Source organism: Tupaia chinensis, unplaced genomic scaffold (assembly GCF_000334495.1).
Source record: "Tupaia chinensis unplaced genomic scaffold, TupChi_1.0 Scaffold000154_1, whole genome shotgun sequence".
In the NCBI taxonomy this organism is placed as follows: Eukaryota; Metazoa; Chordata; class Mammalia; order Scandentia; family Tupaiidae; genus Tupaia; species Tupaia belangeri.
Genome location: NW_006159625.1, coordinates 2,987,934 through 3,001,558, shown reverse-complemented (window position 1 = coordinate 3,001,558; position 13,625 = coordinate 2,987,934). Strand labels below are relative to the sequence as shown.

The window sequence follows — 13,625 nt, the reverse complement described above, 5'->3', positions numbered from 1 at the left end:
GGAAAGACCCTCCCCTCGCTGATCTTGCCTGGACCAGGGCCATGCAACGTGTCCTTTGTTGGGGCCAGTGGCCACGTCTGCCCGAACAACCCCCACAAAGCATCTGACTCTTTGTAACTTGAAGACTATGAGTCACGCTGGGTCATCTTCCTAGGGAGCATGGGCTGCAATTTACTCTGTTGGGCCACACAGCTGGGGCCAGGAATGGTTCAGAGGGTTTAAGGCGGGAAGAGGAAATGAAGGGGCCCAGCACTAACCCTCCCAGAATCCGCGTTTGTTCTGTTTAGACCAGACGGGCTGTCAGTCCTTAGCAGAACTGCGGGTCTTCAGCCTGTGGCCACCAGGTAGAGCATCACAGTCCAGCTAAGGGAAAAGACAGCTTCCAGGAGAGCAAATAAATAGCCCAAGTACTTTCTGAGGGGTTAACCTATGGAAAGGTCTGTTTGTTTAAAACCCTTTCCCTCTGAAAGTCAACAAACCCAGTGGAGGGCAGAGACGGTCTAGTCCCCTGGCAACAGCGAACCTTTCACAGCTCCCATAGTACTTGGCACAGCCAAAACTTCAATCCTCAAGCCAGGCTCATTTGCAGACAGAAACGCTTTATAGGCATTGCAGGACATAAGACAGGGGACACCTTTTTTTTTTAATTGACAAAGTTTCAAATATGTTAAGCTGCCATTCTAAACTGAACTAATAAACCAAGCTCCCTGGCAGCTAGTTTTCTGCTGCATTCAAAAATGCTGGGAAAAAATTTTGTGCCATTACAGCGCTTTTTGGTGAGAGACTGTCAACTTTGCTCCAGAAAAGCAAACTATGTGTTCAGGGCTATGGTTCTATTTTAAGTGTCTAAATTGTTAAAACTGTACCAAATGAGTGGGGTTCATGTGCAGTTTATGTTTTATGAATGTACAGTTATGATACACAAAATACCCCCTTTCCCCAAAAAGCTAGCAATTTTTTTCTCCTCTAAGGATTTATGGTGCCTGTGGTTTCCCATAACTCTAGCCTGCCGTGGAAAAGCTTCTTGTGCAGCCAAGCTCAGGTGCATCCTGTAGATTGGATTTGGTTTTGCTGACAGAAAAAGTCCACATAGTCATTAGGAAGGTTTCAACAGATTCTGTAAAGCAACTTCTTTGTATAGAACTTTAAAAGCGTTCCTTTCAAGCTTCCACCAAGCTCTGCCCCCTGGTGGCCAGTGAAAGAAAAAGAGGTATAGAAAAGTTGGAGGTGAGTTGGTTATCTTAGCACTGCTTCCCCACATGAAACCCTGGGGGTCATGCAGGGCCCATGTATATCTAACTAGAGACATTGCTAGTATAAGATAATTATTGGCTGTTATGATTTCTTTTTATAATTAGGTCTCTAGGAATTTATTTTAGAAATTTAATTCAAACAAGAAAACAGCTACATGGATGAAGATTTTTATTACAATAACATTAATATTTGAAAAAAAAAGAAATAAACTAAGCACCCCAAAACGCCATAATGTTTGCATAAAACTGTGGAAGTGTGATTATGAAATCTGAAACCTAGCATCAAATTATCTTCCTTGGAATACAGCTATCTAAAGTTATATATGCTTATAATGAGCAGTAGAAAGGAGGCCAATGACAATATTTTTACCCTCCTATTTTACTTGTGTGTGTGTATGTGTAAGTTTGTGAAATTAAAAAAAAATCACAGTATTTTAGAGATAATTTTAAAATGAATTCTTTTCTTTTTTTCTTTTTTTGGAGATGTTTCTGCTATAGGGCATGTGGCCCCCACCAGAAAGAGACAGAAAGTGAGAAGTCCCCCCCCCCCAGGAGGATGGCCATGCCGCAATCCCTTCTCCTCCATTCTCCTCTGGGATCTTGGGCACGCACGCACACGCACCCAGCATGAGTTTAAGCCACTGGGTCTGGGACTCTAACTGCGGTCAACTACATGGGAGTCCAGTGACATAGCCATTACGCTAATTGCTGGTCCCTAAAAATGAATTCTTTATAACTCATATAGAACATGGACAAGTGGTATAATTTTTTTTTTTCCTAGAGAGTTTTATTGTTGTTGCTATAGGGCACATATGCTCACTGGAGAGAGAGAGAGAGAAAGTGAGAAGTCATTCCCGGGGGATGGCCACGCCACAATTTCTTCTCCTTCGTTCTCCTCCTGGGATTTTGGGCAGGGATGCACACATGCCCAGCATGTTTCAAGTCACCAGGTCTGGGACTCGAACTGCAGTTGGCCACCTGAAAGTCTAGCGCTTCAACCACTATATCACCTGCTGGCCCCTGTGTGAAAGAATTCTTGGGGCCAGCAGGTGGCATGGTGGTTGAGGCGCTAGACTCCCCACATGACCGAGCTTGGTTTGAGTCCCAGACCTGGCAGGTAGCTTTCTCACTTTCTGTCTGTCTCACTCTGGTACATGCCCTATAGCATATTAATAATAATAGGGGCCAGCACATGCACGCTGAGTGTGTATGTGTGCATGCCCAAAATCCTGAGAGGAGAACGGAGGTGAACGGATTGTGGTGTGGCCATTTCTTGACTGGGGACTACTAGGTGATGTAATGGTTACATCCCTAAATTCCCTCACGGCCAACCACAATTCAAGTCCTGGACCTGGTGACTTGAAACTCATGCCCGGTGCGTGTGCATGCATGTCCAAAGTTCTGAGAGGAGAGTGGAGGAAAAGGAACTGTGGCATGGCTATCCTCCCTGTGGAGGTGATATCTCAAAAAAATCTCTAAAAGCAAAAACAAAAACAAAACTTACTGACTGTAAGGGCTCATAATAAATGCAACTCTAATTATAACTGAATCTTTGAATCTGAAGTGGTGAATGTTTTTTCCCTTTCTTTTCTTACTCTAGTATAATGGCATGTGCTTACAAGGGCCAGCTGGGGTGCCTGGTCGAGATGGCAACCCCGGGGCCAATGGCATTCCAGGTACCCCTGGGATTCCAGGTCGGGATGGATTCAAAGGAGAAAAGGGGGAATGCTTGAGGGAAAGCTTTGAGGAGTCCTGGACACCTAACTACAAGCAGTGTTCATGGAATTCGCTGAATTACGGCATAGATCTTGGGAAAATTGCGGTAAGTAAAGTCTGAGCTATTTTAAAGTTGAAGCAAAATTTTAAGTTATTCATGTGACTATGAGTGTTAATTTTAAGGTGAGATTTTTATTTGATTCTTTTTAACCAAAATACTTTGGGGAAAAAAGATGAGTAGGTAGCATGTGACTTTTAACTTAGACATTAATGAAAACAGATAATAACATTTCAGAGTTAATTTTTTATCAAGATGTTTCTAAATCAGAAATACCACCTTATCATTTTAACCATACTATCTAAATTAATTTAATTGTGTTTTTTTGTTTGTTCGTTTGTTTGTTTTTTAAATTCAAGAGGGTGCCTGTATTTTCCAGAGAGAGAGAGAGAAAACACTCCTTAAAGGGGGGTGGTCACCCTGCCGTCCCTTCTCCCTCATTTTATATCCCACCAGGTTCTTGGGCACGCACACAAGTGCTTTGTATGATTTCAAGCCACGGGGGCTGGAATTCCAAGCACAGCTGATGTGGAATCTGACTGCCTTAACCATTAGTCTAAGGCTAACCATAGGGCCTCTTAAGCTTATATATTGTAATGCAAAGGGGACAAGGACAGCACAGGTGTCCGTGTTAGACAGTAAATAGCTAGTTTGACCCTTCCTGGCCTTCAAGTGAATTCAGAATTAAATTAGTCTACGAAATTTGAATTAGTCAGGCTCCAGACATAAAGATAGGAAGAAATGATCAGGTGAAAGGAATTATCTGGAAGTGGGAAATCCATAGGCGTTTGCCCTTTGTATGCCCAGCTTATTAAAATTGTCAAACTTAGGAGAAGTTAAATAGACCAGGGGAGATGTACTGCGGTGACCATTTAAGATGATTCTGTAGCATTTGGGGAGGATGGAAGGGATTACTCAAAACTAGCATGTCTGGAAATGCGTTCTGATGAGTGAGTCAGTTACTTTGATTAGTGTTTGCTTCCAAACGAATTGGCAAGTTCAGTGGGATGGGATAGAGTCGAAAAAGTTGTACTATCAGGTCATTGAGGAAGTCACGATGTGTTTTTCTACGCAAGAACATGTTCTGACTTTCCGATGACCCACTATTTGTAAACCTCTTTCTTCCTTAAATTGACCAATTCTCTACGTGGTTCCATGTCTATAGTATATTATTTCATGGTTTCAACTATCATTACCATCAGGTAAATAGAAGAAATATTATTTTATTAAAAATCTAAGGTTTTAAGATGTAGTCTCTGTATTATCCCTATCCCCACACTTCAGCTTTTTCTGCTCTATTTTCTGTAAAAGAGTTTGAGACTGTCTTGATTTGATTTTTGTGTGATAGAATTTTTTTTTTTTTGGAGAGGTTTTCGCTATAGGGTGCGTGTGCTCGCCAGACAGACAGAGAGAGACAGAGAGACAGAAAGCGAGAAATCACCCCCCAGGGGGGATGGCCACATCACAATCCCTTCTCTTCCATTCTCCTCTCGGGATCTTGGGCACGCATGCACACGCGCCTGGCGTGAGTTTTAAGCCACCGGGTTCGGGACGCAAACTGCGGTTGACTACGTGGGAGTCCAGCGACATAGCCATTATGCTAACTGCTAGTTCCCTGTGATAGAATTTTCATGTAACTTCTAGGGTGACTATGACCTTGTCTGTGTTCACATGTGATTTCTTTGGAGGTCTTCTATTAAAATATTGCCTAGTTATTTAAATACCTGACACTGATATACGGGTTGCTTATTTATCAGCAAAAGTTGCTGAGTTCTATCTAAAAGCCATCCTTATGGGTTCTGAATTATTAATATGGTTTCAGTTTCTAACAAGCAATGGTCAGAATGTATGAGAGCCTTCAGCAAGTAAAGGACAGTAGGAACTAATAGATAAATTTTGCAAAGACCATTAAACAAACGAATAAGGGAACGGCAAATGGCATAATGATTATGTTGCTGGACTCTCATGTAGTCAACCGCTGTTCGAATCCTGGACCTGGCGGCTTAAAACTCAAGCCGGGGGTGTGTGTGTGCATGCCCAAAATCCAGAGAGGAGAAGGGACTGTGGTGAGGCCATCTCCCCTGGGAGGGTGATTTCTCACTTTCTGTCTCTCTGTTTCTCTCTGTCTCTCCAGTGAGCGCACATACCCTATAGCAAAAATCTCTCTCTTAAAAAAAAAAAAAAATGATTCTGTAGCATTTGGGGAGGATGGAAGGGATTACTCAAAACTAGCATGTCTGGAAATGCGTTCTGATGAGTGAGTCAGTTACTTTGATTAGTGTTTGCTTCCAAACGAATTGGCAAGTTCAGTGGGATGGGATAGAGTCGAAAAAGTTGTACTATCAGGTCATTGAGGAAGTCACGATGTGTTTTTCTACGCAAGAACATGTTCTGACTTTCCGATGACCCACTATTTGTAAACCTCTTTCTTCCTTAAATTGACCAATTCTCTACGTGGTTCCATGTCTATAGTATATTATTTCATGGTTTCAACTATCATTACCATCAGGTAAATAGAAGAAATATTATTTTATTAAAAATCTAAGGTTTTAAGATGTAGTCTCTGTATTATCCCTATCCCCACACTTCAGCTTTTTCTGCTCTATTTTCTGTAAAAGAGTTTGAGACTGTCTTGATTTGATTTTTGTGTGATAGAATTTTTTTTTTTTTGGAGAGGTTTTCGCTATAGGGTGCGTGTGCTCGCCAGACAGACAGAGAGAGACAGAGAGACAGAAAGCGAGAAATCACCCCCCAGGGGGGATGGCCACATCACAATCCCTTCTCTTCCATTCTCCTCTCGGGATCTTGGGCACGCATGCACACGCGCCTGGCGTGAGTTTTAAGCCACCGGGTTCGGGACGCAAACTGCGGTTGACTACGTGGGAGTCCAGCGACATAGCCATTATGCTAACTGCTAGTTCCCTGTGATAGAATTTTCATGTAACTTCTAGGGTGACTATGACCTTGTCTGTGTTCACATGTGATTTCTTTGGAGGTCTTCTATTAAAATATTGCCTAGTTATTTAAATACCTGACACTGATATACGGGTTGCTTATTTATCAGCAAAAGTTGCTGAGTTCTATCTAAAAGCCATCCTTATGGGTTCTGAATTATTAATATGGTTTCAGTTTCTAACAAGCAATGGTCAGAATGTATGAGAGCCTTCAGCAAGTAAAGGACAGTAGGAACTAATAGATAAATTTTGCAAAGACCATTAAACAAACGAATAAGGGAACGGCAAATGGCATAATGATTATGTTGCTGGACTCTCATGTAGTCAACCGCTGTTCGAATCCTGGACCTGGCGGCTTAAAACTCAAGCCGGGGGTGTGTGTGTGCATGCCCAAAATCCAGAGAGGAGAAGGGACTGTGGTGAGGCCATCTCCCCTGGGAGGGTGATTTCTCACTTTCTGTCTCTCTGTTTCTCTCTGTCTCTCCAGTGAGCGCACATACCCTATAGCAAAAATCTCTCTCTTAAAAAAAAAAAAAAAGAACAAAAAAACAAAAGTTGGGCCTTATCCTGTGCTCTATAGGTAAAGACTAAAAACCCCACCTGCATTTCACCTCCTCAAACTGTTGCTATTACTCAAAAAGAAACCAGTCAAATGTAAATAAGTATTGGAGCCAGCAGGTGGCATAGTGGTTAAGGTGCTGGATTCCCATGTGGCTGAACACAGTTTGAGTCCCAGACCCGGCAGCTTAAAACTCATGCTGGGGTAGGGACCAGCAGTTAGTGTAATGGCTATGTCACTGGACTCCCATGTAGTCGACTGCAGTTCGAGTCCCGGACCCAGTGGCTTAAACTCACGCCGAGTGCGTGTGCATGCATGCCCAAGATCCCAAGAGGAAAATGGAGGAGAAGGGATTGCAGCGTGGCCATCCCCTCTGGGGGGTGACTTCTCACTTTCTGTCTCTCTGTCTCTCTTTGTTTTCCTGGCGAGCGCACACACCCTACAGCAAAAATCTCTCCAAAAAAACCTCATGCTGGGCATGTGCGCGTGTACGCCCAAGATCCTGAGAAGAGAATGAAGGAAAAGGGATTGTGGAGTGGCCATCTCTCCTGGGTCATGATTTCTCACTTTCTATCTCTGTCTTCTTGGTGAGCACATGCACCCTGTAGCAAAAATCTCTCTTAAAAAAAAAGTGGGGGCCAGCAGGTAGAGTGGTGGTTAAGGGCACTGGATTCCCACAGGGCCGACCATGGTTCAAGTCCCAGACTTGGCAGCTTGCTTTCTCACTTTCCCTTTCTCTCTGTGTTTCCTTCTCTGGTCAAAATTTAAAAATAATAATAATAATAAATGGAAATTAATAAATCTTTTTTAAAAAGTAAATATGTATGGATAGCAGTAGTCTAGATGTAATCCCATGAGGGCAGAGGTCTTGCTTTGTTAATTATTGTAATCGTACCATATAGCACATAATCAGGCTCAGTAAATCTCAGCCAGCCGTTTTTGGTACAACTAAAATTATTCTCAGAGGGGTGAATCATTTTAAGAAAACCATTATTTGACTTTTGTAGAGTTTCTATGTCAAAGTCCCTCATTTACATTACAGAGAAACTCTTTCCCTCTGTGAAAGGTAAGCTTTTTAAATACAGTTTTGGGAAAAGGGTAGTTACATAAAATTGACAATACAATTTCAAAATCTCTTTTTAGGTAAAATGGAAAATGTTAATTAAGTGCTATGTCTGTGTTTATGACAGGAGTGCACATTTACAAAGATGCGTTCGAACAGTGCTCTCAGAGTTTTGTTCAGCGGATCACTTCGGCTGAAGTGTAGAAACGCATGCTGTCAGCGGTGGTATTTCACATTCAATGGAGCTGAATGTTCTGGACCTCTTCCCATTGAAGCCATAATTTATTTGGACCAAGGAAGCCCAGAACTGAATTCAACAATTAATATTCATCGTACTTCTTCCGGTATGTAAAATAGTGACATTGCAGAAGGTGCTTCAGATTGAACTAAGATTAATTTGAATCCCACTGTCATGTTGAGTCACTAGCTTGCTCTAAAAAGAGCTCTAGTAAGTTTTCAGTGCATGATTCTCCATCCTGGGTTGCACTTCAGAATTACCTGTGCATTTTTTAAAAAAAATACCTGAATGTCTGGGTCCTATCTCTGACCATCTGACTAAGACTCTCTAGGGATAAGACCCCGGCATTTATATTTTAAAAGGATCCCCTGCTGATTCTTACTTGCCCAGTGTCAGAAATTAATGAGTTAGATGAAATGGCAAACAGCCAGTAATGCATAGAGCCATAGTTCCCAACCTAGCCTGCACATCACGTTCACCTGGGGGGGCTTTCAGAAATACCTGTATCTAGGTACCACCCTCCCAGGGACTTCTGAATTAATGGGTCTGGGTGCAGCCTAGACAATGGGACTTTCAAAAACACCTTCTGGTTATTCTAATGTTCTATCACTAGCTCCAGTTGATAAGGAGACTTGGCTGATTTCTCTGTTTTGTCCTTTAAAAAAAGTAGATATAGTCTGCTGAATTTGTAAGAGAGAAAATGTCCATATCATTCCTGCATTCTCGGTTTAATTCTACTCAGTATAAGAAAAAAGGCATTGAACTGAACTAGTATTTACTTTTTTTTTTAAAGATAATTTCCTCTTGGTTTTAAAAATTATTAATTTTGTTTATTATTATTATTTTTAATTTTCTATAGGATACATACACTTATCAGACAGAGAGACAGAGAGAGAAAATGAGAAAGTTTTGTTTATTATTATTATTTTTAATTTTCTATAGGATACATACTCTTACCAGACAGAGAGACAGAAAGAAAATGAGAAAGCAAGCCACCAGGTCTGGCACTTGAACCGTGGTCCTGTACCTTAACCACCATACCACCTGCTGGCCCCAACTAGTGGTTACTTTAAATTGTCAAAAAAGAAGAAGAAAATCATTTGTTCTATTTTCAGGTTCCTTAAAGAAAGTTTAGAAAGTACCTGAAAGTAGAAGGATGAAAATATACACCTATTAATCTCATCACCCAGAGGCACCACTATCAATATTTGGTTATCAACCATTTCGGTTTCTTGAGTTTCCCTGGAGGTGCACTGCATGACGACACATACCTGGGACAATCAGCTTAGCTTCGCTTCCCTGATTGCTTGAAGAGATTCTCACTGACAAAGGCTGAGGAAAAGGAAGAGGTCCCCTGACTGCTAATCAGAAGAAATCTTACTTCAGCATTCTCTTACAACCTAAGTCAGATACTGAATCCGGAAACTAATATGGCATATTTATTGTGATGAAATCAAGGGTATCCTTTCCACATTTTTCCTTAAATTTCTACATCCTCAAATTATAAAGAAGATATTTTAACTCTCTCTTTTTGCATATCAAGAAGGGCTAGAAAATACAGTATCTTACCCATGATAATACAATCATTGTTCAGGAAAGCAAAAACTAAAGTCCCGCTCTCTTGTCTCCCCAGACTTCTTTTTGATCAGATTTAAAAACCTCTTCATTAAGCCTTTAGATATGCTGGAAAGGAAGAAGGGCTTTTCCCAGCAGAGAAGCAGTCTCTAAAATAAGAATTTAGATATAAAATATAAAATGTGTTTAGGAAGTGATATGTGTAGACGGTAGATATAAGTGGCTTACTTTCTATTATACATATTCTCTTTAAAGTATGTGTTAGGGGTCCGGAAGGTGGCATGGTAGTTGAGGGCACTGGACTCCCATATGACTGACACAGTTCGAGTCCCAGACCTGGCAGCTGGCTTTCTCACTTTCTCTCTCTCTCTCTTACTCTATCCCTCTCTGGTCAAATTAAGTAAATAAATAAGTGGATAAATAAAGTTGAATAAAATAATACTTAAATAAAATAAGGTGTGTGTTGGGCCAGTGGATAGCATCGTGGTTAAGGTGCTAGACTCCCATATGGCTGACTGTGGTTCAAGTCTTGGACCTAGTGGCTTGAAACTCATGTCCGGCACATGTGCAAGCGTGCCCAAAATCCTGAGAGGAGAATGAAAGAGAAGTGACTGCAGCATGGCCATCTTCCCTCCCCCGGGGGGTGAGTTCATGCTTTTTTCCTCTGGCTTTCCAGCGAACACATGTGCCCTATAGCAAAAATCTCTCTAAAAAATAAAAAAATAAAGTATGTGTTAATATCTTCCTAGAATGTATACATTCATATACTTTATACGTTATTTAACAGTGCATTTTCCAACCATGGAGTAGAAACTCATTTGGTATGATCAGTTGGGTGGAGTGTTAATGAGGAATTTGTTATTATTATCAGGGTTTGTATTAATGTGAATTAAAGCGTACCTCTATAATAAAATCACATTTCTTTGCACATTGATACTCCTTGAGGAAAAGGTAAGGGATACCCTCATAGTCTTATAGTTAGTTCATCAGACAGTGACTTAAAGTTTTGGTTCTACCAGTGGGAGTTTGACAAACCTTTGAGTGTCATCTGTTACACGGGTCCAGGAGGAAAACAGGTTGAGAATTCCTAGTCCAATATATTTTAGGTGCTTAATAACCTGCCATATTGCATTATCACAGCAAACCATGATTTAAGTTCATTCATTCTACAAACATTATTTGTTAAAGGACATGAAGTGGCCATTTGACTCTCCCTGTGTGAGGCTGACATTAGACCCAAGCTTGTCTGATATCCTGAGGTTACAGGCTGAAGTGGAAAAGTTTCTAGGCTGTGAATGTCAAACCTTGGGAAAAACATGAGTATTTGTGGGCATTTTCACTGTGTATGGTAATGAGAATATCAGGTTAAATGGGGTTGTAGGCTCATTCCTTAGTTTTCTATGTCTTTGGAAAGGGCCTGAGTCAGAGCCAGGTCCCTGGATTCTGAGGGATTTGCCCTAGATTCACTGATGCAGTAGTTAATGGAAACAGACTGCTTCAGACCTGCATCCCTGGCGTTCAGCTGGGATGCACTAGCCTCAACCACATGAGAAATCTAGCCAGTTACATGAGGTCATCTGCTACACTACTTCCATGTCAGATCCAGTTTCTTTTTTTTTTTTCCTAGAAGTTTATTTAATTTTAGTTATTATTACCATTTTTTTAAAAATTTTGCTGTAGAGTGGGGCCAGCAGGTGGCATGGTGGATAGGAGCACTGGACTCCTACATAGCTGACTGCAGTTCAAGTACCACGCCTGGCAGCTTGCTTTCTTACTTTCTCTCTCTCTCTCTCACTCTTCCCTCTTTGGTCAAATTTAAATAAGAAAAAGAAAGAAAAAAAAAGAAGAAAGAAAGTTAAATAAAATAATTCTTAAAAAAAAGATTTTTTTATTTTAATTTGACCAGGGAGGACAGAGAGAGAGAGAGAGAGGAAGTGAGAAAACAAGCCATCAGGTCTGGGATTTGAACCACGGTTGGCCATGTGGGAGTACAGTGCCTCAATCACCATGCCACCTGCTGGTCCCAGATTCCATTTCTTAAAGAACCTGCTGACCTACAGTTCCTTTCACCCCTTTACACTTACGTCAAAGGTACCGTGTCTTTTTGCATGTTAGAATGACTCCTGGGTTTCTTGTTTGTTTAATATAGGAGAAGACTCTTTGTGAGATGGAATATAAATTGTATGTTAGTGTGTGAAAGTCCAGAGGACATATGAAAAGGCACCTAATATAAAGCCTAAGAACATAGAGGAAGAGCAGGATTTTTTTTTTTTAACTGTGAGGAAACTTTTGTGTAAAATGGGATTCCCAGATTGAAAGACTGGTATGATTATTGTAGAACTTCTTTTAATGTCATAGAAGTCCTTTCTTCTATTTGAATAAAGCTAACTGTATAGATAAGTGTTGAAGATAGCCTTCCTAAAAATATTCCTGCATATTAAATTAAAGTCTTGGCTTTTAAAAGTGTAGGCTTCCTTTGTTTGGTCACATCAGTTGCTTTTTGTTTTGTTTCGTCTTGGGCTGCTTCTGGAACTAAAAAAATTCTGGCTTCTATGGTTGAAGCCTGTACAAAACTGCCTGTTAAGTTTACATCATAGAATGGATAATCTTTTAAAAATACTTATGTCCCAATTATGAAAAAGAGAACTGGGGTCAGCAGGTGGCATGAAGGTTAAGGCAGTTGGATCCCACATGGCTGACTCCATGGTTCAAGTCTTGGATCCTGTGACTGAAAACACACTAGTCATGTATGTGTGTGTGCCCAAAATCCCAAGAGGACAATGGAGGAGAAAGGATTGAAGTGTGGCCATCTACCCTGGGGGATACATTTTCACTTTTCCCTCTCTTCATTACTCTGACAAGTGCATGTACCCTGTAGCAAACTAAAAAAGAAAAGAAAGAAGAGCATTTATCTTTATAAAACTTTTATCAAGTATTATAATTTTTTTAGAGAGATTTTTGCTGAGGGTGCATGTGCTCACTGGAGAGACAGAGACAGAAAGAAAGCAAGAAATCACCCACCCCCCAGGGGTCAGGGAGATGGCCACACCAAAATCCCTTCCATTCAATTCTCTTCTCAGAATTTTGAGCATGCATGTACATACTCCTGGCATGAGGTTTAAGCCACCGGGTTCCAGATTCAGACGGTAGTCGACTATTTGGAAGTCTAACGATGTAACCATTATGCTATCTGCTATGTCCTGAAGCATTATAATGTTTAATTGCTTCACATTAAATAAAATTATAATCTAGATTTCTAAAGTAGTAAAATTTAGCCAAATGATTTTGCTCTTTGTTCTAATGAAAGCTGTAAATTTCATCTTTGTTTTGCAGTGGAAGGACTTTGCGAAGGAATTGGTGCCGGATTAGTGGACGTTGCTATCTGGGTTGGCACTTGTTCAGACTACCCAAAAGGAGATGCTTCTACTGGATGGAATTCAGTGTCTCGCATCATTATTGAGGAACTACCAAAATAAATCCTTAATTTTCACTCCCCACCTCTTTTATTTTTTTATTATACCTTTGAATGGTTCATTTAAATGTTTTAAAATAATTTTTATGTACACATCTGAGAAACAAAGCTAAACATGTTTATAGACCAAAGTGTGATTTTACACTGTTTTAAATACTGGTATTATTTACTGTACTTCAATCAAAAATGGTACCAGAATTTTTTTTTTTTTAGCGAATTACAATACTTTCTTCATATTCCCATTTCCTGAACCTATAATGTGGAATGTCATTGTGGTCTTTAGCTTTTTTTCCATTTTCTTAGTGTAGCATTTTTAAAATATAAGACCTACCAGTCTTTGTACAAGTTGTAAATGTTGGAATTATTTTATATCCATTAAATAAAAGTTATTTCAGACAATTTTAATATCTTTAAACTATTTGCCACTGTAAATGGAGTTTGTAGTACTTTTTATCTCAAGAGTTGTAAATTAGTGTAAATCTAATTTTATATTTATGCATTTAAATCATATTACTTTTTATTACATGTATACTATGTTTCCATATTCTGAGGGATACAAAGAGAAAGAAGTATGTATGTGTCAGGAAAAGTACCAGCATTTCAGAAATTTTATCTTCTTTTAACAAAGAGGAAAAAGGTGTGGACCCTAGCCTCAAATTACCATTTAGTAAACAGAATCATATATATATATATATATATATATATATAATTAGGGGTCAGACAGTGGCTCAGTGGTG

The 13,625-nt window shown here is 40.1% G+C and overlaps 1 protein-coding gene across 1 annotated transcript in view; it reads left to right on the top strand.

Annotated features, from left to right (window-relative positions):
• CTHRC1 (collagen triple helix repeat containing 1) overlaps window positions 1-13,293 on the top strand; it is a 14,456-nt gene extending 1,163 nt beyond the window's left edge. Inside the window, exons 2-4 of the mRNA XM_006145587.3 lie at window positions 2,854-3,075; window positions 7,731-7,947; window positions 12,750-13,293. Of these exons, the coding sequence (XP_006145649.2) occupies window positions 2,863-3,075; window positions 7,731-7,947; window positions 12,750-12,892 (573 nt within the window). The 5' untranslated portion in view covers window positions 2,854-2,862 and the 3' untranslated portion in view covers window positions 12,893-13,293. The remainder of the gene's footprint in view (window positions 1-2,853; window positions 3,076-7,730; window positions 7,948-12,749) is intronic.
• The last annotated feature ends 332 nt before the right edge of the window (window positions 13,294-13,625 follow it).